The 24,347-nt window shown below is 41.8% G+C and overlaps 1 protein-coding gene across 1 annotated transcript in view; it reads left to right on the forward strand.

Moving 5' to 3' along the window:
- NOL10 (nucleolar protein 10) overlaps nt 1–24,347 on the forward strand; it is a 156,913-nt gene that overhangs the window by 81,346 nt on the left and 51,220 nt on the right. The window contains exons 18-19 of the mRNA XM_082249167.1: nt 445–618; nt 1,686–1,933. Coding sequence (XP_082105293.1) covers nt 445–618; nt 1,686–1,933 — 422 coding nt within the window. The remainder of the gene's footprint in view (nt 1–444; nt 619–1,685; nt 1,934–24,347) is intronic.

Raw genomic sequence — 24,347 nt, forward strand, 5'->3', positions numbered from 1 at the left:
ATGCTCAACTAGAGCAATGCTAGCAGTAGTCATGTTGTATATAGGACAAGTTCTGAAAAATCCTGCTGCACAGATTTTTTAGCATTGTGACTTGTTTCCTGTCAGTGCAATTGCATGTCATGGCAGCACTCAGGATCCAAGAGAGGCAGAGCTTAGAGTTCAGTCATATATGAGACCTCTACTGTTCTGGGCTAAAGGCTTGTGTTAATTTTCAAATAGCAAATGCACTGTGCTTTTTATTAGTTTAAGATACTTCTGAAATCTGTATTCATTGCATGTGATGTTAACCTGCATTTGACTTGGTTTTTGCATTCCCATAGACTTGCATGAGTAGAGAAACCGTTCGGAAAGCCTGAAATTTTTCTTTTACACTCATCTGTATCTGTGATCAATCCTAAAAAATACCAGATTTTATACAAGACTAAACACTTATGTTTTCTCTAGAAAATGCCAAACATACTCAACGATGACAGATTTAAAGTCATGTTTGAGAATCCAGACTTCCAAGTGGATGAGAAGAGTGAGGAATTCCGGCTGCTGAACCCTCTTGTATCTAAAATCAGCCAGAAGAGGAAGAAGAAGCTGAAAGCAATGGCAGAGTTGCAGGTCAAGGAGCAGGTGCAGTACAGAGACTTTTTTTTTTTAGATGCCTGATATCACTTTCTGTATTCATTGTAAAAGATGTGTGTATTGCGCTAGCCATCGATAAAAAAGGAAAATGTAGGTTTGGGTAAAAGGTATCCCTTCAATGCTACTTCAATGTTTCCTGATGGTGGCAACTGTGCACTATGAATAACAGACTTTAGCACAGGAGTGAAGCCACCAATCCGAATAAGGCAAGTTTACACAAACAAGATAGCGGCCTCCAATACGGTGTGCCGATTAAAACAGCCACTATAAAGGGACCACCACCGGACTTCAAAGTGTAAGAGAGGTCAATAAGCGTTTAACAGATCAGTACAGCTGCATTTGGAATCCGCCTTTGTTTTTGGCAATAAAAGTAATCTTGTAAAGGGCAAACTATAGGTGAGAAAGAAGACTGATCCCGGTGCATTATCCTTTTATTAAAGTATTTGAAAACACATTAAAGACTGGCATATAACTCGCATGTGCATTTGAGCCAAAATCCACCAGCCAACGTGTGATGTCAGCATCATCAAAGCTTCACCAACGCATTTTGTCAGAATTGACTGTCCTCAGGGGCTAGCATTCTTCTTGCAAATGGCTTGAGATACTTTTTACTAGCATGGACTATGTTATTTAACTGTGCACCATGCTTGTACACTTTGCCCTGGAACAGCTGTTTGTTGACTCCATTGGGAGAACATGTGACAGGGTGACAACGCAGAACTGGAATAGGAAGTAGTATTTTAATGAAAGCTGCAGATTTAAAAATATTGAATATTACTTTGAGGTTACTTTAATATGTTAATGCTTATGAAATTTTAAAGATTGGGTGTACTTCTACACTGAACGTAATTCCTGTTTTTGTGACCTTTCATGTTTGGTAGCCTCTGTTGTTGTTATTTTTATATCCTTAGAAAAGTGTGGTGCAGGTGTTACCTCCTCTGAGGAAGAGGTTTTTAATAACTCTGCCCCACTTAGAACTGATGATGCTTTATAAATAGTCTAAAGCGCGTGAAGCCACTTGCATGATTGTCATTGGTTTCTAATTTTGTCACCAGGAGGAAGGGGAAGAGCCAGAAGGAAAACCAAGTGATGCAGAGAGCTCTGAATCTTCCGATGATGAAAAGGCTTGGGTCGAAGAGGTCAGGAAACAGCGCAAGCTCCTACGCCAAGAGGAAAAAGTCAAGAGGCAGGAAAGGGAGAAAGAAGATAAACAAACAACCCTCACGCCTCAGTTTTATGAGATAAAAGCAGGGGAGGAATTCCGCAGCTTCCAGGATGCAGCCAAGAAGCAAAAGATGATGAGGTAGGTGTGAGGATGTGACATTGTCTAATCCTCTGTCATCTCTGGTCTTCCTCTCCATCCACAAATCCATTCTTGGCACTCGTGGACCTAAAATAACCCATTAAGTGGCAGAGTCTATTTGAGATTACACCTGTTATGGCTTTTGCTTTTTGGGCAGTATGGCTTTTCACTTATTCTAAAATATATACTAGCTGTAACTTATCCAAATGTTTTCAGTCATGCTGCAGACTTTGAAAAGAAGTGTGTAGAAACGGAACCAACATGAGAAGCAACAGAAGGAAATCTCAGCTTTAGCTTGTCAAGCCGCTGAAGAGAGAACACTAGAGTGGTCCTATCTGTAGCCTGCTGCCCTAAAGAGATGACATTTCACAATTCTCTTGTGGTATTGTGTAACTACAATTAGTTTTTGAAGTAGCACATGGGTTTTCAGAAGAATAGCCCAGAGCCACCCTGTCACAGCCTGATTGTATCTGTAGGGTCAGAATTCTCCTGCTGCACCCCATGCAGGTAAAATCCATAAACAATAAAGAAAGCTGATGAGGCCACCACATCTAATGACTGGTGATCTGCAAAATATTACATTTTTTGTTCCTGGGTTTAAAGCCCAACTTCAGGAAGATGTAAACAGCCACCTTTGCAGCCACCCCCCCCCCCCCACCCCATTTGAGGATTTGCAGTCACCCCCCCCCACAGCTGCTTTGTAAGCTGTGATAAGTTGCGGTCACACGCCAGCCTCATGATGATGCTGAGACTCCACCCGCAGCTTTGGACAGGCTTGAGCAAGAAATCAGGTAAGTGAAACAGCATCTTTTGTAATTCCCTAGACATAATAAGCAGTTAACCAGTGCAGTGTGGGGACTGTCTACTGCAGGGGTGAATTTTTTCCCATTCCTGAAGTTTACTTTTAAATACACTGTAATACATGGCTCCTGTACTTTGTAAATTGATACATGCATCTGTCTTAATCACAAGTGAGAATGACAAACCCTTTCTGGTAATTTTGGGTAATATTGGGATTTGACTGAGACTTGTAGTGAGCATCAGCAAGCTGGAAAGCTAATCTGATGAAGGAATTCTGAGAGTGAGCTAGCAACTATTAAATTCTTGTGAACAACAAAGATGGGACTCCTAGATCTGTGCATAAATCTTTCTTCCATGGCCTCTATATTTCATGGCCTGAGCTTGTTCTTGGCTATTCCTTATTTGCAGAGATAACGTGACCTTTACCTTTTGTATGCACACATAAGGTTGGTCACAGATCTATTGCATAACACATAAATCATTAGTATTGGTCTTGTGATCTTTGGTAACTACCTGACACATTAGCCTTTCACTTGGAAAAGGCCATTTACTTCTAACCACCTTTAGCACCTGAGCTTATCTTGCAGTCCTACGCTGGGCCTGTCAGGTCATGTGATCAGTGACAACATCAACAGAGATTGATATCCAGTTAGAGAGTGGCGGAAAGTACAAGCTCTGGCCTTGGGAATGTATTGTGCTTTATGGTTTCTGAACGGAAGAATTATTATCTGTCAACAGGACTTGGTAGTAGATAGAAATGCTCATTAGTTTCCACAGCAATGACATCACTATGGTCTCCCTTTTCTTTTAGAAACCGGGTTACTTTTTATTTGTAACACTTGGAAAATTGGAATGGTGTTTTTTTTTTTTTTTTGTCCCCCAGTGATGTTAAGATATCCAACCACAAAAAAGTGTTTAGTTTATGAACAGGCCACTGGTAAACTTAATCATTGGGTGGCTTCTTCTATATACACCCTTTATTCTAATTCAGAATAATTAAATGTGTTTTGAGTTCCTTGGGCATCAAGTTGTTCAGCCCTGACCTTCAGAAGGTCTGTATCTCCATAATATTGCATGTTAAGGGTCTCCTGAGATATTCTAAGCCACATTTATGTCCCCAATTACACCTATGCCATTTTTAACATGTGCTGGCCAATGCATGACCTTGCTTAACATGTGGATTTATAACTATTTTCTAGGAGGCTCATTTATTTACACCTGTGCATTTCTCTTCCATGCGCCCTGAGAAAAAAAAAGTACAGGTGCTTTTTTTTTTTTTGGTGCAAAAGTGCGTTGTTTTAATTCCATAGACTTCATTCAATGAGTGCGCATGAAGAACACAACATTAAAATAATGAATAAATAATAAAATAAAAACATTCATTAGACAAGAAAAGTCTCATCCAATAAAATAAAAATAAAACTTATTTGCTGTAATCCCCCTACCTGTTAGAGGGTGGCTATGCTCATTCTCTATGGTCCCACTGTATGAAGGAGCGTATCCATCCCTCTTGCTGGCTCTTGAGATGGACTATGGGATCTGTAGTGTACATAGAGTAGTGCACATAACTACAACTAACGTGCAATGCTCCTTCCAAGTAAACAGAAGTGATAGGGAAAAGGAGAAGTACAGGAGCTCATAGTGGACGTTGAGAAAACAGTAAAACTATTTCATGAAACAGGGCTAAAAAGGAGTGGATATTTGATTGTTGCAGAATAAGGATATTATTTAGTTTCACTTTAAAGTGGTTTTAAATTAAGGTCTTTTTTTTTTTTTTTTTTTTTTTTTTTACCTGACCCCCGTTTCACATTTTGTGCGACTTGTCATGCAACTTTAGGCATCAAAGTTGCTTGACAAGACGTACCCCATGTTTTCCAATGATAACCATTCATATATGGGGGACTTCAAAGTAGTTCATGCACTAGTTTAGTCTGACTTTCATGCAACTTGAGAGGGCCAGAGACTTCAATGTTAACCCGCAAATGTTGCATGAAAGTCATACCTGAATGCAACAGTGGGTCTTACTTTGCAGAGGGACAAGAAGTCACATCCAAGTCGCACCCACAGCCGAAGTTGCACTCCAAAGTCACAAAACTGGAGTCGTAGAAGTGTGAATCGATCCTTACTGCATTCTTTATAATAAGGTAAAAAAACCTTTTTGTGTGCAGTTCCCCCCCCGCAGATGCCCCCCTAAATACATACACCTGAGCTTGATTTTCAATCCAATGATGTGCCAGAGAGCCAAGGCTGTCTTGGCTCTCTCCCCTCTCATTGGCACAGATACAGCAGCAGAAGCCTTTGGCACAATCACAGCCAGTGATGAGGGGGTGGGGCCGAGTCCTGCTGTGTCTTATGGACACACAAGAGGGTCTCAGGAGCGAACATGCACAAGTGCTCCCATAGGAAGTGGCTTGCTATGGGGGCACTCAGTAGGGGGAGGAGCCAGGAGTGCAAGGGGGGAAACCGAGAAGAGAAGGATAGGGGCTGCTCTGCATAAAACCATTACACAGAGAAGGTAAGGCTCGGTTCACACTAGGGCGACCTGTGAGGCGACCTGGTCGCCTCACAGGTCGCCTCCCATAGGGAAGCTGCGGACCCGTTCTAATAGGAGCGACACAAGTCGCTCCGACCTATAAAAAGGGTCCGGAGCTTCTTTGTGGCGACCAGGAGGCGACCGCCATAGACTTCAATGTTATGAAGTCCATGGCGGCCGCTCCGAGGTCGCCACCCGAAGTAGCGTCGCGGTAATGTGAACCAGCGCTAAGTATAAGTAGTATGTTTGTTTTTTTTTATTTAAAAAACATTGTTTTACAATCACTTAAAGGAAAAAAGGTAATGAAAAGTATATGTGGCTACCTTTAAAGTCCCACCTTCCTTTTCTTTTTGTTTCTATCAATTATATATAGGGATGTGGTGCCACATTTACTTGAGTCCCGTCTCACATTTTGCTATGTACAAAAATGTATGATGTCACTGATGATAGTGGTAGTTTCTGAACTTGTTCTCTCAGTCCCTGCCCTGATGTGGAAGGTAATAGAAAATCAATAAATTCTTTTTTTTTTTTTTTTAAATACATTTATGTACTGCATTTCATATTTTAATTGATTTATGTGTATATGGAAGCCATTGTAGACATTCAGGTAGTTGGTTGGGAGTGGGATTTCACATACAACCCCTTATCCTGCTCTACCCTTCCCCTGCTCCATAAAAAGGGGATTGTTGGGAAGACTGGGATCTGTGTAATTGTTATATATATAAATATATACATTATCCCCCCGGACAATATCCCTCCTCTAACCCTATGTCCGGGGGGATGTTTTCCGGGGGGATGTTTTCCGGGGGGATGTTTTCCGGGGGGATGTTTTCCGGGGGGATGTTTTCCGGGGGGATGTTTTCCGGGGGGATGTTTTCCGGGGGGATGTTTTCCGGGGGGATGTTTTCCGGGGAGATGTTTTCCGGGGAGATGTTTTCCGGGGAGATGTTTTCCGGGGAGATGTTTTCCGGGGAGATGTTTTCCGGGGAGATGTTTTCCAGGGAGATGTTTTCCGGGGAGATGTTGTCCCGGGAGATGTTGTCCCGGGAGATGTTGTCCGGGGGGATATTGTCCTGATACCTATATATATAATCACTGAGAAAGATCTCTGGTTATCCTAGGTTTGGTGTTTACTTGGTTCAGCTTGCTGGTAAAATCATGAATTTTATTACCTGTATACATTTGGTGTCTCTAGAAGACCATCAACAGTGGGACTGCTTGATCACAAAAGAAATGTTTAGAGCCGTGACCTGTTTCTGCTACTGCAGTTGACTTTCCAGGCAGATGAGGCTTTTTTTTTTTTCGTGGAAATTTAATTTCAACTTGAAGTTGTCCTTGAGTTATTACAAATAATTTGCCCTTCTGCCATCTTATTACTGAACATCCTGCTAGCATTTGGATGTCAGCATGTCGTTTACAAAAAAGTTCTATTCATTGATTAAATTGTCCTCTCTGAGTACCGGTACAAAGATAGTCCGCTTTTCAGAAGACATATCATCATGTTCCTCCTCTACAGCATGGCTTCTGCTAGTACTCATTGCATTTTAATGTGGGAGGAAATATATTAGTTCAAAGAGTATCTAAGTGGAATGATTGTGTCTTTCAATTTCCTCATTTTTTAGATTTAGTACACTTCATATATAATGTATGAAACAGAATCAAGTCTGATTTCATGTGTTTCATAAAGTCTTAAAGGGTCAGTTCACTCAGAATTGTTAGTTTTGGATTGACGTTGGACTTCCTCTATCTTTTTTGGATTCTGGAAATGTGATCTCTGAACCATCCTTTCCTTTATTCCAGTGCTCCAGTGTTCTGGAGCGCTCTCACTGGCCACTTACATCCTCAGCTGGTCGTCTTTGAGGTACCAATCTTTAGCCGAGAGAGGGCAGATAGCGATGTCATCACTGCACTATGTATGATAAGGTGTGCTGCGTGGTGACGTCAGGACGCACTGCACATGCGTGGTTAACGCTGTTTTTCGGGCATGTTGTTAGGTACAGGAAGTGAAACTGCTAGTGCAGAACGGCCTCTCAAGCAGCCGGGATACCCGGGGAAACCAGTCAGGCTCCTAGCAGTGTCCTTTCACCTGCTCCCCTGGCCTTCTTGGCACCCTTGGCGCATGGAATTCAAAGATCAACTGATGATATCCATTTGGAGGAATGGTTGCCAGTAGTGATGCCAAAGGATAAGTACCTCTTGATCCCATGGGTATTTGGCAAATACACTAATGTCTGCCCAATAGAAAAAGGACTTGATCGTGAAATTACAGAGTACTATGTTTCTTCTAAGGAGGACTGATATGTGATTTGGGCCTCTGGCACCTCAAAATGAAAGCTATCTAATCGCTCATGTGTACAAGACATACACCATTGGAAGGCTATACAAATGTGATATGTTTCTTAGATTGGGAATATTCATTTGTACATACTGGGACTGTTCATTCCATATACACTCGTGTGAGGGAGGTGAAGATTTCATCATTTGTTTCTGGAGAGGACACGTGCTATATTATTCGTATACCTCCTCTAGACCACGAGTGTTAGTGAACTTTATCTCTATTATACAGTCTATAAATTCTGGACTTAAAGGGACAGAGCCACTAATTCCATTTCTGAGGTTTTTAATGTCCAGAGGCTTTCAAACCAATAAACACTCAATTCCTAAGGGATGAATAATGCCCCCAACTAGGGAGACCAAACAAGAAAGATGTCCTCGGGTACCTTAAACCCCCCACTCAATAATTGAGATAAGGGTGCCTATTTTTAGTCTCCCCATGCTTCAAAAGAAGCCAACACAAACAACCCATGGAAGATGTACAAAAGGGAGTTGTCTTTGGAGTCACGGCATCTGAGTGATGAACTGCTATATAAATCCTAAACGCCAATGGGTCATCATCACCTATCTGCCACATGTTTGAAATAGTATGATAAATAGCATGCAATTTAGATATATTACACACGTAGACATAGGCAGGCCATTAGGGAACAGATAAGCGAGAACTTGTTTTTATACAGTAGGTACGGAAAGTATTCAGACCCCCTTTCACTCTTTGTTATATTGCAGCCATTTGCTAAAATCATTTAAGTTCATTCTTCTTCCTCATGAATGTACACACAGCTCCCCATATTGACAGAAAAACACAGAATTGTTGACATTGTTGCAGATTTATTAAAAAAAAAAAAAACTGAAATATCACATGGTCCTAAGTATTCAGACCCTTTGCTGTGACACTCATATATTTAACTCAGGTGCTTTCCATTTCTTCTGATCATCCTTGAGATGGTTCTACACCTTCATTTGAGTCCAGCTGTGTTTGATTATACTGATTGGACTTGATTAGGAAAGCCACACATCTGTCTATATAAGACCTTGCAGATCACAATGCATGTCAGAGCAAATGAGAATCATGAGGTCAAAGGAACTGCCTGAAGAGCTCAGAGACAGAATTGTGGCAAGGCACAGATCTGGCCAAGGTTACAAAAAGATTTCTGCTGCACTTAAGGTTCCTAAGAGCACAGTGGCCTCCATAATCCTCAAATGGAAGACGTTTGGGACGACCAGACCCCTTCCTAGAGCTGGCCGTCCGGCCAAACTGAGCTATCGGGGGAGAAGAGCCTTGGTGAGAGAGGTAAAGAAGAACCCAAAGATCACTGTGGCTGAGCTCCAGAGTTGCAGTCAGGAGATGGGAGAAAGTTTTAGAAAGTCAACCATCACTGCAGCCCTCCACCAGTCGGGGCTTTATGGCAGAGTGGTCCGACGGAAGCCTCTCCTCTGTGTAAGACACATGAAAGCCCGCATGGAGTTTGCTAAAAAACACCTGAAGGACTCCAAGATGGTGAGAAATAAGATTCTCTGGTCTGATGAGACCAAAATAGAACTTTTTGGCCTTAATTCTAAGCGGTATGTGTGGAGAAAACCAGGCACTGCTCATCACCTGTCCAATACAGTCCCAACAGTGAAGCATGGTGGTGGCAGCATCATGCTGTGGGGGTGTTTTTCAGCTGCAGGGACAGGACGACTGGTTGCAATCGAGGGAAAGATGAATGCGGCCAAGTACAGGGATATCCTGGACAAAAACCTTCTCCAGAGTGCTCTGGACCTCAGACTGGGCCGAAGGTTTACCTTCCAACAAGACAATGACCCTAAGCACACAGCTAAAATAACAAAGGAGTGGCTTCACAACAACTCCGTGACTGTTCTTGAATGGCCCAGCCAGAGCCCTGACTTAAACCCAATTGAGCATCTCTGGAGAGACCTAAAAATGGCTGTCCACCAACGTTTACCATCCAACCTGACAGAACTGGAGAGGATCTGCAAGGAGGAATGGCAGAGGATCCCCAAATCCAGGTGTGAAAGACTTGTTGCATCTTTCCCAAAAAGACTCCTGGCTGTATTAGATCAAAAGGGGGCTTCTACTAAATACTGAGCAAAGGGTCTGAATACTTAGGACCATGTGATATTTCAGTTTTTCTTTTTTAATAAATCTGCAACAATGTCAACAATTCTGTGTTTTTCTGTCAGTATGGGGTGCTATGTGTACATTCATGAGGAAGAAGAATGAACTTAAATGATTTTAGCAAATGGCTGCAATATAACAAAGAGTGAAAAATTTAAGGGGGTCTGAATACTTTCCGTACTTACTGTATGTCTTGTCATTTATTTGTTATCTATGTGGATTTTATGCATATTTAAATAAAAGATGATCACTTTTTGTATGCAAATGGCAGTAGCCGCACATTTATAACCATTCATTCTCCTTTAACTTTATAGTAAATTGAGTTTTATGGTGATTACAAGTATAATAGAAACCCAAATAATTTCTGATCTATAGGAGGAGGTAGAGCTTGGATCCATCTAGGTTTGGGTGTATGTGTTGTAAACTTTTTATGAACTAAATAAAACTATTCTTTCATAATGCAGTACTGTCATGCAGGCCTGCAGAAATCTGATTTTAAAGATCCTAAATACACACTGTTTAATTTACATTGTCCCCTCTTTCTGTATGTGGATGAGGGCACTGTAGTTATTATTTTAATAAAAAAAATAAAAAATCGAAGTTCCTTTTTCCTAATGGATATACAGCTATCACATGACCAAGCTTTTTCCCAGCCTGTCTGCCGGAAAAACTTAAGCAGGAGGAGGTTCTAGTCCTCTGCTCCCGGTCACATGTTCAAAAAAAAAAAAAAAAAACAGCCTTTGGAATACAGAGTTAAAATATATCAATAAACGGTTTTAAATTGTCATACAAATATATATTTAAAATCAAATGTCTATTATTTTTTTGGCAATAACATGGCGTGGGCAGATTTCTCTCTGCTCTAGCCTGTTTCTTAGAATAGGAGGGAGGTGAAGCTTCCATCAATCTATATGTAATATCCCACCCCATTGTGTTTAGCTGGTTACTGGGCATGAAGGAAGAGGAAAGGAGTGGGCTGTTATTTACCACTGTGTATACACCACATATGTGACTCTATAGTCACATGGGCTGCTCAGATGTGACAGGAAGGAAATGATCAGCATAGAAACTCACTGTAAACTGAGCATGTGCAGAGTTGCCAACACTGTTCTAAAAAATCTCTAGCTGCATTGGGGACAGGAACAGAAGGTGAAAATGGAGAGCAGCAGAATCCACCAGGGTTTTTGCAGAATACAGAAAATGTATCTCATAGTGATAGAGTGAATAGGAACAGCATGTAATACACCACTTATTGATAACTTTTTTTTTTTTTTTTTTTTTTATGATGTGGGTTTATTGACACTTTAAGTTATTGTGTGTGGCCCTTCTCTTCAGCATCATATAGTTAATCATAGCTCAGCTGTAATACTATGGGAGCACTCTTACTCTGTACTTTGTGAGATGTCCTGCCAGTGTTCTATCAGATACTGCTACCCATCAGATTGTGTAATGGAAGTGATGTCCCGACCCAAAAATACTTACTGCGCATGCGCTATGCTTTCCAACATGCGTTCCACTGTGCTATGTCAGATCACTTCATGATCTGACGGGTAGCAGTAATCTGATAAATAACCCATGCGGACATCTTACTACACCCAGCTAGGTCTTGAACTTCAGAGTAATTTTAGCAATAAAATGAGCATATATAAATAAATATAGTATATTGACATCTGTGATGCTTTTTTGGTGTTACATTTTGAAAGAAGCTGGATGCCAGCAGTAGGAAGGTGACGAAGGCCATGTTGATATACCCCACACTGCTCAGCGCTAAAACTTTTATGCTTTCAAAATTTAACATCCAAGCAGCATCACGGATATCAATATAACATATTTATTTATATAAGCTCACTTTATTGGTAAAGATTCTATGAGATTACCGCTACCCGTCAGATCATGAAGGGTTTGGAACACATAGCTATTACTTCTGCCCGCAGAGTATCTGAATTGGCGGCGCTATCATGCCGTTCTCCTTATCTGGTGGTCCACAGAGATAAAGTGGTACTTCAACCTAATCAGTCGTTTCTTTCTAAGGTGGTTTCTGATTTCCATTTGAATGAAGACATTGTGCTGCCTTCACTCTGTCCTGAGCCAAAGCATCCCAAAGAAATTGCCTTGCATTCTTTGGATGTGGTTTGGGCAGTTAGGGTTTACCTGGCGGCTACTGAATATTTCAGGAAATCAGACTCTTTGTCCTCACGGAAGGGCCACAAAAGGAATTGGCTGCATCTTCTGCGACCATATCCAGATGGATCAAGCAGATGGTGGTACAGGCTTATTCACTGAAGGGTCGGGTTCCATCTTTCCCTGTGAAGGTGCATTCTAGTAAGGCACTTGGTGCCTCTTGGGCTTTTTGCCATTAGGCGTCAGTAATAAAAGTTTGCAAGGCTGCAACTTGGTCGTCTGTGCACACGTTCACAAAATTCTACAAAGTAGATGTGTTGGCATCTTCGGATGCTTCTTTTGGCCGCAAGGTTTTGCAGGCTGCTGTATAAAGAGAAAATTTTCTCTTTGAGGGTGTATATTTTTTCTAGGTGAGCTCCAGTTGTTCCTGGTTGAGCTCCTCCATGTTCACTGGTTGGCTAAGTTTAGCCTTTTGGGGAACTATGTTCTTTTCTGCGTTGTTTTCTTACCCCTCATGCAAATACTGTTTTGGGACATCCCAATGGTCAAGAGGAATATAGAGCTGCGTCTGTCAATGAACGATGGAGAAAACTGGATTTTTGACTTACCGTAAAATCCTTTTCTCTGAAGTTCATTGACAGAGAGGGCACCCACTCCTCTACTTGTGAGTGGGATGGGGTTGTTTTTCTTCTAAAACATAACTTGCAACATAACTGAATCCCTATAGCAAAGTGTTTGGGTGTATGCCTGCAGGGACTGCCCCATAAGCGTGGTAAAGATTTTTCCTGCCTAGTGTCCTACGCCTGTAGGGGGCAGCATAACCCAATGGTCAAGAAGAATATAGAGCGGTGTCTGTCAAACTTTAGAGAAAAGGATTTTACGGTAAGTCAAAAATCCAGTTTCTTCTTTTTTTTTTTTTTTTTTTTTTTTTTTTTTTAAATGTAGCTGTATATTTCTTGATAAAAGAAAAGGAATTGGCAGCACTCCAGGTTGAGTCAAAATCCAGGTTTACCGTAATGATTAAGCACACAGTCAGTGTGTGAAACGCGTCTACCTTGTCACGATTGTCATATTTGGATGTCCAGTCAATAAACCTGGATTTTGACTCAACCTGGAGTGCTGCCAATTCCTTTTCTTTTATCAAGTTTTCACGGAGGCGAGCCGGGGCATGCACCTGTGTGAGTCATCAGGCAATTACACCACCTTGAGCAGTGACTCCTTGTTTGTTCAATTGTATATTTCTTGTTACTACCACAACCTACAACCAAAGAACAACCCAAAATAAATTCTCATGCTCCTGACAATCACAGCAATACCACATATGTGCACGTTATGTGTTGTTTGTACCCGTAGCACAGCCCAGTAGCAATAGTGTGTGTGTTTTTTTTTTTTTTTGTTTTTTTTTTTAGTCCTACTTAAAACACACTGATGCCAATTAAAAAGAAAAGAATAAAAAATCGTGTCCAAAATATACTGACTCTTTGACCCTTACTTGACCCAAACAGTAACCGTGGCACTAATCTAGATCAAACCTTGATCTAGGTATTTTTTCTTTATTTTTTATTTTATTTTTACACAAGCTTTTTTTTTTTTTTTTTTTCCTCTCTGCAAAGAAAGAGAAAGATACACTGTATCCTTCCTCTCAATTCACAGAGAGAGAGAAACATAGGGGCGGGCTTCACAGTGACTGATCACTGTTGGCTACCACAGTGATCAGGTGACCCGGAATCAGGAGTTCCGTTTTCCGATCATTAGTATGGAGTCCAGGGCTGTGGTGAGATCCCGATCTCGGTGCTGGGAGCGCGTCACATGGGGAGATACGCATATATGTGGCCCCACGGAAAAAAAGCCTACTTCCGTGCGTTCGCATATATCTGTTACGCCGGCTCGAAGGGGTTAATTTGCAGGGATTTCCCTCTTACTTCCTGTTTTGCCTAAGTTCTACTGCACGTTAAAAAAAAAAAAAAAAAAACATGAGTTCTCCTTTCTGCTTATCCCCCCCCCCCCCATTTATGTACCTGAGCCTGATCTCAATCCAGATCCAGCGCTGTGGGCTCTCCCTCTTCATTGGCTCAGAGACAGCAGCAGGAACCATTGGCTTCCACTGTTGTCAATCACAGCCAGTGAGGAGAGAGCGTACAGTAATAGTATGTGTATGAGAAAAGTAATGGTACATGTTCAGCTCTTTGCTGTAAGATTGATGAGTTGATCCGAAAACCTTTTATAAAGTTTAAAGCGGTTGTATACCCCACTTGGTAATTTTTACCTACATGTACACCAATAATGAGGCTTACCTGTAGGTAAAATTAATATCTCCTGAACCTTGAGATATTCACCCTGCATGTAGCTGCTGACAGCGGCACATGTGCTGTGAAAATCAGGCGTATCGTGCCAGAACATCAGAGCTCCTTGCCTGAATGGAGGGCTCCCGCGCGCATTGGCAGGAGTGACGTCATCGCCTCTCCGGCCACTCATAGCACCGGAGCCCACGAACTTGGAAGAAGCAACGGGGGAACATGTCAGCTCCCTCTGCGGTGACCCGGGCGCTGCTGCGGGGGCTTAGTTCTAAGGTAAGTATTTAATTAATAATGTGCTAGTATGCAATTGTCTTGCAGGTTTTTTTTTTTTTTTTTCCAACGGTTTACTATCACTTTAAGGTCTCTCAGGTCGCGCTTTATCTTTGTGGAAAGTTTCCACGTCATGTTCTTTCTGTTTATTTAGTTCCGTTGGAACATCCTGACCTTGATTTCCTTTTTTTTTTTTCTTTTTTAATGGGCAAGTGAAAGTTTTCAGGTTGTAAATCATTTGAACCAAATGGCTAAAATTGCTGCTTTTAAAAAATATTATTTGGCCGACTGTTAAAAGCCTGGAGATCGGGCACGAGCATGTTGTGGTATTGTTAAAATGTAGGTCATTTGTTGATGCAGAAATAATTATCAAGAAAGGGCAGATGGGGGAACAAATGGCTTTGTTATGCAGAGATACAGCTCCAAATTTCTTACACGGCTTTGCTGATTACTAACCTTTTTCATGCATATTGTACATGGGTAGATGTGTCGTCGTCATTACTCGGCGGTATCAGAAACAATATATTAGGAGAGATTCATAAAACACTTGCAGTTTTTTTCCTTTCTGACAGATTTATGATCTGTATTGTTTTCGTGAGCGTTAGTAAATGTATGTATGTGCATGTCTGTCTGCAGGATTTACAGAGATGTGTAGTTATAGATTTACACCAGGTCGCCATGGTGACAAGAAGTTTTGTCCTTGTGCCTGGGCTCCGAATGCTCCCTTCCCACCCTGCTGCGTATCTCAGGCTCCGCTTGCCCATCTGCGGCTCGGGAACGGCATAGCGGGTGCTGCCAGGTAGAGGAACGGAGACATGTCTGCTCTCCTCCCCTTCTAGTTGTTGACTCAAGAGTGACGTGTGACATCACTTGCGGGTCCCCGTTGACAGTTTTCCCCGTTAACAGTGCGATGCTCATTGCATTACATTCAGTGGAGCACAGGGTAGTAATACTTTTTTTTTTTGATTGTAAAAAAATTAGGTACACCCAAGCACATAAATCTCCCCCCGCCCCAAAAGAAAAATACATTTCAGGCCCCCCACCCCCACATATACGCACATACAAAATGAAAACACACACAATGGGGAGCCTGCACCTGAAAATGTTGATTGGGATACACCTGTTACATATCACCACACATGCCAGAATGAGAGCAATAATTCTAGCACCAGACCTCAATTTTAACGTTAAGCTGGTGACCTATAGGGGGCTTTTAAAGCATCCCCTTTGGAAAATATATTAAAGTTTGACATGTTGTGTATCTATTTACTCGGTGCAACCTCAGCTTTTATATTTCACCTAAAAATTGGGTAATTTATTGGGTTTCCGTGCCCCCTAAAATGTTTTTTTTTTTTCTCTGAAATTTTGCGGTAGAATCGTGTGACATAAATTGGAACTACCACTATTTTATTCTCTAGGGTGTGTGGGGGATTTATGTAATCTTCAGGCCTAAAATGATTTTCAAAAGTATGCAAAAAACAAACGGCTCTCGCTGTGAAAGGGTTAAAGGATAAGTTCACCTTCAAGAACATGTTACATGTTCCACCCATAATATTTGCTTTGGAAAAAAAGAAAAAAAAGATGGCTCCTAACTTTTTTAGCTGGTTTCTAGATTCAAAGCAAATTTGTCTAGGCCTGCAGTATATTGATTGATAGCTTTGTGTGTTAGGCTCTTGAATATTGTCCAGAGATGCAAAAAATACCTTAAAGTGGATGTAAACCCTCACATATATCCATTGAAGTGAACAGCCTCAGATGATACACAGAGATGAAACAAATCTCCCTACATAAGTTTTTTTTAATTGTATATCTTCAGCTTTCTACATTGTTTAGAAAGTGAACATTGTGTTAGAATTTTTCCTTTCTGTTCCAGCAGTATGGAGGCTTGGCATACGCTGTGTGACAGCTGATTGGAGGAAAGGCACACATCCCCCCCCCTTCCACATAGGCAGAGGAAGGAAGAAACCTGCAACTCTGTGCTGTGAATAGACAAGCTCTCTGTTAATCTATCTCTATGCACCCACCCGACACAAATTCCCAGCTGCTTTTATCTCCCTTGTTGGAAAACTTGTCAGAAGTTATTTATGCTGATAACAGAGAAATGAAGCAGCATAAAGACACATGGACTTAGGGCTTTGGAGTTCAATGCTGTTTATTTTAAATTTTAGCTTTTTTTCCTAAAGTTTCCCTCCTAAATTTGAGGTGCGTGTTATACGCCGGTGCGTGTTATATGCCGATAAATACGGTACTTCCTGGTTTCCAGACCTGGACAAATGATGTAAAAAATCTCAGGAGTCTTCAGGTGGGGTTTTCTGAACTAAGCACACCTTCCTGCTGCATACCTGAGTCTAAAGGCAGATGGATTCCAGAAGTAAATTGTATATGAATCGTCTGCCATGATGGCCAAAGCCAGAAATGCTAGAGGTTTTTTTTCCAAAGTGAGTTTTCTGCAAAATAAAACATGGTGAGATTACATAGAATAGTAAAAATGAATTTAATAACATTTTTGGTTTGTGGTGCTCAAATGCAGTGTAGTTCCACTTTAAGGCCCCATGCACACAGGGCGTTTTAAAAAATGAGCTGAAAAGCCAGTACTGACGTCAAGAAAAAGCGGCTGTAAAAATGTGCTTTTAGAAGTGTTTTGCATTGGCGTTAATGTGCGTTTAGCTGCGTTTCTCTGCCCTCTTATATTTTCCACTCCCCAATCCAAATAACTACTGTACAGCTTTAAAATGCTTGAGGCGGCTTAACTCTGTATACAGCGTTAACACGCGTTTAGCCACATCAGGTGTTTACAGCTGTAATGCTGCTGCTCCAAAACGCACTGGCCCTGGGTTTTTTTTTTTTTTTTGCAGCTTGAAAACGCCTATGCCACTTACAGCTCCTAAAAGCCCATGTGTGCATGAACATTTAGAACAAGCATGTCCAACCTGTGGCCCGGAACCTCAGGCAATGCGGCCCACTGCCCCATGACAATTTTTTTTGCTGGGGAGGAAGGAAGTCAGGTCGGGGGCACGGCCACAGCAGCTGCCAACTAACTGTAGGCAGAAATGCCTCAGAGGGAAGGGGGAGGGGAGCATGTGCAGTGTTTGACTCCTGCCACCATGACCACTTTAAATCACTGAAGTGGTCATGGTGGTTAGAGTGTTCCTTCATTATCGCTCAGAAGAAGTAAACCTCTGTATTCTGATTCCATTTCATTTGATCATCCTCTAGTTGTGTTAAATTAGTGCGAGGGGGGGCGTGGCGGCGCGGGAAGGGCACGGCGGCATTTTATTACTAATATACCTTAACTATGGCATATATTTTATATGCGGCCCGAGAAAATTTCTCTACACTCATGTGGCCCAGAGAAGCCAAAAGGTTGGACACCCACGATTTAGAACAACAGACAGGCGTTTTTAAGCTGTAAAAAAAAAAAAAACGCCTGACACCCCTAGGAGCAGCTGTAAAAATGTCTAGTGTGCATGAGGCCTAAAAGTTTAATGCTCTTGTTTCCCATGGAAACTTCCCATTCTTCAGCCATAATTAAATGTTTAAAAGGTAATCGCCACCACAAACCCCAATGGACTTGCCAGCTAGCCTTTGATGCAAGATTTTAAAAGTCACATAGCCTATAATAAAAAAATAAAATAAAAAATTCTCCAGATTGCTGGTCACAACTAGTTAGAATATCTCTAGAGCAGCCTTTCTCAACAAGGGTTTTGTAGAACCCCTAGGGTTCTTTAAAGACGTTGTTTAAGGAGTTCCTTGAACAATGAGCAGTTTCTGCTTCTCGGGTAAGTTACCACTGAAATACATAATCTTTTGGGTAGCATTCTTCCCATTGGCCACCAATTAAGAGATATTCTTATCTTATATAGTAATCAGTGTCCATTGGTGGTGACAACAGATCACCTTTTGGGTTTAACTGCTACGGAGTTGCTATTAGAAGAGGTGATCAATTTTATCACCCAAAACTATTGTGCCCATATTGGACACTTTTTTTTCCCCAGAAAGAAAATATGCTTCCCATTGGCCACCAATTAAGAGCTATTCTTTGGATGTAGTAATCAGTGTCAATTGATGGGGACGAATCGCCTTTTGGGTTTAGCTGCTACTGAGTTACCTTTGGAAAAGGTGATTCATTTTATCACCCAAAACTATTGTGCCCCTATTGGACACATTTTCCCCAGAAAGAAAATGTGCCGTGGCAAACCCTCCAGCATCTGACCAGAGCGGATACATAGTTTGGGGCGGTCTGACCCTTTGATTTTTTGATGATGGCAGGTCTTGGCTGTGCTTAGCACTTGTTATTTGGCTGCAGGAGAAGCAGACAGAGTGTGCTCTTTGTGCTTTCACTTGTGATGAATGATGTCTGAGTGATCTGGAATCAGGCAGGAAGAGAGCGGATGTGCGTCTCGTTGCTGAAATTCATTCTCGTAGATAGAATGAGCGAGGGGAGCAGGAATTCGTTATGACAAAAAGCATTTCATAAATGATGAAGAGGGGGAAAATAAGGTGATGGCACCGAGCAGACGGATTGCCAAAGAAGGAGGTGGCCTGGACACCGTCTGCAGTGCAGACTTTAGAAGTATACAAGGCAGAAGACAAGCTTGGAGGTTCTTAATCTTTTGTGTTGCCACTTTTTACATGTTTTACTGCAAATGTGACTTGTTTATAAGATAAATAAGTGAGGGGAAGCTCTATTGATGATATACAGCAGATGCAAAAGGACGCCATCTAGATACAGTTTTTTCTTTAGCTTTACTCTGTCAAAAGCAATTTTGGTTACAATAAATAATGAAAGGTTTGGCTGAAGTTCTGACCAAAATCATTAAAAATAAAATCCAGGTAAAAGATGAATTCTTATATTAGAGTTGTTTTACCTGGCAAAGGAATTGTATTTCTATCCGTCCAGTCCTGAGATTTGCACACTCCCAACCAGACAACATATTTAGGTTGGTGACCTGACTCTTCTCTGCTGTAGCTGTGCATATCATCCTGGTCATCACCTGAGATCCAGCCTGTGGTTGTAATGAACATATTACTGTATTGATTAGTGGGTGATAAAACAGGCAGTTGAGCCAAATTTTTATCACCTTTTACCCAGATGACGACTGCCCTATAGCAGATTTACTGCTTTATGGTGGCCGCTCTACGCAGAGTCACATTTTATATATATATATATATATATATACTAGTGATCGACCGATATGCTTTTTTTTTTTAATGCCGATACCGATATTTTGGTCATCGGATATCGGAATAGGCCGATATTTTAGGACATGTAAAACATTTTTTTTTTATTTTTTTACAGGTACTTCTTGTGGAGGGATCTGGGGGTCTAAAAGACCCCAAACCCCTCCTCGGCACTAAAAAGCATTTAAAACGCCAAGTTTGGCTGTTTTGAATGCTGTCAGTTTTTTTAATGTGGCGCCGAGTAACCAGAAGTGATGTCATTACTCTGGTTTTTTACATGGATACCCGATCAGAGCCGAATGCGACTTTGATCGGGTCTTCTGTTCGGCAGCCATGCAGGTAGGATGCCCGGGTCTCCCGGTGGGACGGGAGACCCGGGCGAGCCGCAGGAGGGGGGGACATCCCCTCCGGCTCCTTGTAATGACAGCTGAGCGGCTTCTCAGCCACATCGGTTGTCATTACAAGACAGCCGACCGTTGGCTATGGACACCGGTATCGGGGTGATGCCTCTAGCTGCAGGCATCACTCCGGTATAAGCACTTTCCGAATTATCGGTAACCTCAGGGGGCGATTCCAATATATCGGTGGTGCCGATAATCGGTCAATCCCTAATAAATAAATAAATAAATAAATAAATATATATATATATATATATATATATATATATAGGTCCTTCAAAAAAAATTTGCATATTGTGATAAAGTTCATTATTTTCTGTAATGTACTGATAAACATTAGACTTTCATATATTTTAGATTCATTACACACAACTGAAGTAGTGCAAGCCTTTTATTGTTTTAATATTTGATGATTTTGGCATACAGCTCATGAAAAACCAAAATTCCTATCTCAAAAAATTAGCATATCATGAAAAGGTTCTCTAAACGAGCTATTAACCTAATCATCTGAATCAACTAATTAACTCTAAACACCTGCAAAAGATTCCTAAGGCTTTTAAAAACTCCCAGCCTGGTTCATTACTCAAAACCGCAATCATGGGTAAGACTGCCGACCTGACTGCTGTCCAGAAGGCCATCATTGACACCCTCAAGCAAGAGGGTAAGACACAGAAATTTCTGAACGAATAGGCTGTTCCCAGAGTGCTGTATCAAGGCACCTCAGTGGGAAGGAAAAAGTGTGGCAGAAAACGCTGCACAACGAGAAGAGGTGACTGGACCCTGAGGAAGATTGTGGAGAAGGACCGATTCCAGACCTTGGGGGAACCTGCGGAAGCAGTGGACTGAGTCTGGAGTAGAAACATCTAGAGCCACCATGTACAGGCATGTGCAGGAAATGGGCTACAGGTGCCGCATTCCCCAGGTCAAGCCACTTTTGAACCAGAAACAGCGGCAGAAGCGCCTGACCTGGGCTACAGAGAAGCAGCACTGGACTGTTGCTCAGTGGTCCAAAGTACTTTTTTCGGATTAAAGCAAATTTTGCATGTCATTCGGAAATCAAGGTGACTGGGGAGAGGGAAATGCCAAAATGCCTGAAGTCCAGTGTCAAGTACCCACAGTCAGTGATGGTCTGGGGTGCCATGTCAGCTGCTGGTGTTGGTCCACTGTGTTTTATCAAGGGCAGGGTCAATGCAGCTAGCTATCAGCAGATTTTGGAGCACTTCATGCTTCCATCTGCTGAAAAGCTTTATGGAGATGAAGATTTCATTTTTCAGCACGACCTGGCACCTGCTCACAGTGCCAAAACCACTGGTAAATGGTTTACGGACCATGGTATTACTGTGCTCAATTGGCCTGCCAACTCTCCTGACCTGAACCCCATAGAGAATCTGTGGGATGTTGTGAAGAGAAAGTTGAGAGACGCAAGACCCAACACTCTGGATGAGCTCAAGGCCGCTATCGAAGCATCCTGGGCCTCCATAACACATCAGCAGTGCCACAGGCTGATTGCCTCCATGCCACGCCGCATTGAAGCAGTCATTTCTACAAAAGGATTCCCGACCAAGTATTGAGTGCATAACTGAACATAATTTTTTGAGGGTTGACTTTTTTTTTTGTATTAAAAACACTTTTTTTTATTGGTCGGATGAAATATGCTAATATTTTGAGATAGGAATTTTGGGTTTTCATGAGCTGTATGCCAAAATCATCAAATATTAAAACAATAAAAGGCTTGCACTACTTCAGTTGTGTGTAATGAATCTAAAATATATGAAAGTCTAATGTTTATCAGTGCATTACAAAAAATAATGAACTTTATCACAATATGCAAATTTTTTGAGAAGGACGTGTGTGTGTGTGTGTGTGTGTGTGTGTGTGTGTGTGTGTGTGTGTGTGTGTGTGTGTGTGTGTGTGTGTGTGTGTGTGTGTGTGTATTTATATATATATATATATAATATGTGTACGTAATTCTGACCACCACTGTCATTAGTACAGTGTATATTTTTAGCATTGATCATTGTATTGGGGTCACTGGTTCCCACAAAATGTCACTGTCAGATTGTGCACCGCAATGTCGCAGTCCTGTTATAAGTTGCTGATTGCCACTATTACTAGTATAAAAAAAAAAAAAAAAACCCCCAGTATATATACCATAGTTCGTAGACACTATAACTTTTGCGCAAACCAGTCATACAATTATTGTGATTTTTTTTTTTTTTTTTTAACTAAAAAATATGTAACAGAATACATATTGGCCTAAATTTATGAAGAATTGTGATATTTAATTTTTTTTATTGGATGTGTTTTATAGCCGAAAGTCAAAAAAATATATATTTTTTTTTAATTGTTTTGTTTTTTTTGTTTATAGCGCAAAAGATAAACTCAGTGGTGATCAAATCCCACCAAAAGAAAGCTCTATATATGGGAAAAGGGACATAAATTTAATTTGTGTACAATGATGCATGACTGTACAATTGTAAGTTAAGGTAACGCAGTGCCATAGAGCAAAAAACGGCCTGGTCAATTGGTAAGCTGCAAAGGCAGTCTGACAAGGCTGTACACATGTTGTGGCTGAGATGGATTTGTGACCATTGCATAAATGATCTGTAAGGCCCACTATTTTATTTATTTTATTTGTTTGACTCCATGTGTTAGATTGCCCCTTATTATCTTAAATTTTGAAGGTAAACCTGCTGTCAAGTCACTAAAACTTCTTAAACTATATTTTCATTTAGTACATCTGCAGTTCCTCTATATGGTGGCCATTTGACACCATCCAAGTTTTCATTAGTTATCAAATTAATGTCACAAGCGATCACAGCGAAGAACACCTGATCTGCAGCCACATTCTTATCAAGAAGGAGGGCTCCCGTCTGGCAGCCTGTACCCGCGACTGATCTCCTGCCATGCTAAGCTCCCGGGCTAATGAGAACACAGAAGATGTTTGTAAAAGGATTTAGCTAGAAAGTCAGAGCTTAGGACGGAAAGTCTAATCAAACCAATTGTTCTGCAAAAGCGGTAGGGGCTTTCAGATATTTATAGTATAGGTCTGTCTGATGCCAAGGAAAACCAAGCTTTGGCTCATCAACAATTTCAGTCTTATTAAGTAAGGCACAGAACAAGGGCAACAATCTGTAGCTTTATCTTTAGTGATTTAAAGTGGTTGTAAAGGTACAAGGTTTTTTACCTTCATGCATTCTATGCATGAAGGTAAAAAAACTTCTGTGTGCAGCAGCCCCCATAACACTTACCTGAGCCCCCTCTCGATCCATCAATGCCAACTAGAGCCTTGCCTCTCTGGGGACCTGCCTTCCTGATTGGCTATTGGCCGTAGCGTAAGGCATTGGCTCCCGCTGCGGTCAATCACAGCCAGTGAGCCAATCGGGAGACAGAGGGGGCAGGCCAAGCCACAGCTTCGGCTCAGGTGCCCCCATAGCAAGCCGCTTGCTGTGGGGTACCCGAAAGGAGGGAGGGGCCTGGAGCACCAGCGTGGGACTCAGGAAGAAGAGGATCAGGGCCACTCAGTGCAAACCCACTTCACGGAGCAGTATAACTTCTGTGTTATTTTAATGGGAAAAAAATGAAAGCTTTACAATCACTTTAAATAGAGAGATCTGACTGGTTGGTATGAGTAGTGCATTTTCCAATTTAGTTTAGCTCTTTATGATACTTTGTGGAATCCGCTTGTTTTGCCACTTAGGTTTTTTCTTTGTGAATGTAAGCCCCGGTTCACACTTGTGCGTGTGCGGGGTTCGCATGTAATATCGGAGCGCACTGCTCCGACATTACATGCGATCGGCTGTGCGGTGCGAGTTTAGCCATACGGTTTGTATGGCTAAATTCGCACCGCAGCCGCTCCAAACACGCACAGGACCCTTTTTTCTAGCCGCATCAGGATCGGATCGCACAGCGGTTCACACTTGTGCGATCCGATCCTGTGCGAACTGCACGATCGCACTGCGATATGCGATCAAACTGGGGGTGTCGTTAAGATTACATTGACACCCCCAGCGTATCGCATATGGCAGTGTGAACTGCCGGGGGTGCGTGTGCGATGCGGGAAAAGGCTGCGAATTCGCAGCCTTCCCGCATCGCATATATGTGAACCGAGCCTAAACCTTTCCTTTTTATAGTAAAAACAAAAAAAAAACAGTTAAACAATCTGAAGCCTGCCCCTTTAGGCTCGGTTCACATATATGCGATGCGGGAAGGCTGCGAATTCGCAGCCTTTTCCGGCATCGCACACGCACCCCCGGCAGTTCACACTGCCATATGCGATACGCTGGGGGTGTCAATGTAATCTTAACGACACCCCCAGTTTGATCGCATATCGCAGTGCGATCGTGCAGTTCGCACA

The sequence above is a fragment of the Pelophylax lessonae genome, assembly GCF_965119305.1.
Source record: "Pelophylax lessonae genome assembly, chromosome: 3".
In the NCBI taxonomy this organism is placed as follows: Eukaryota; Metazoa; Chordata; class Amphibia; order Anura; family Ranidae; genus Pelophylax; species Pelophylax lessonae.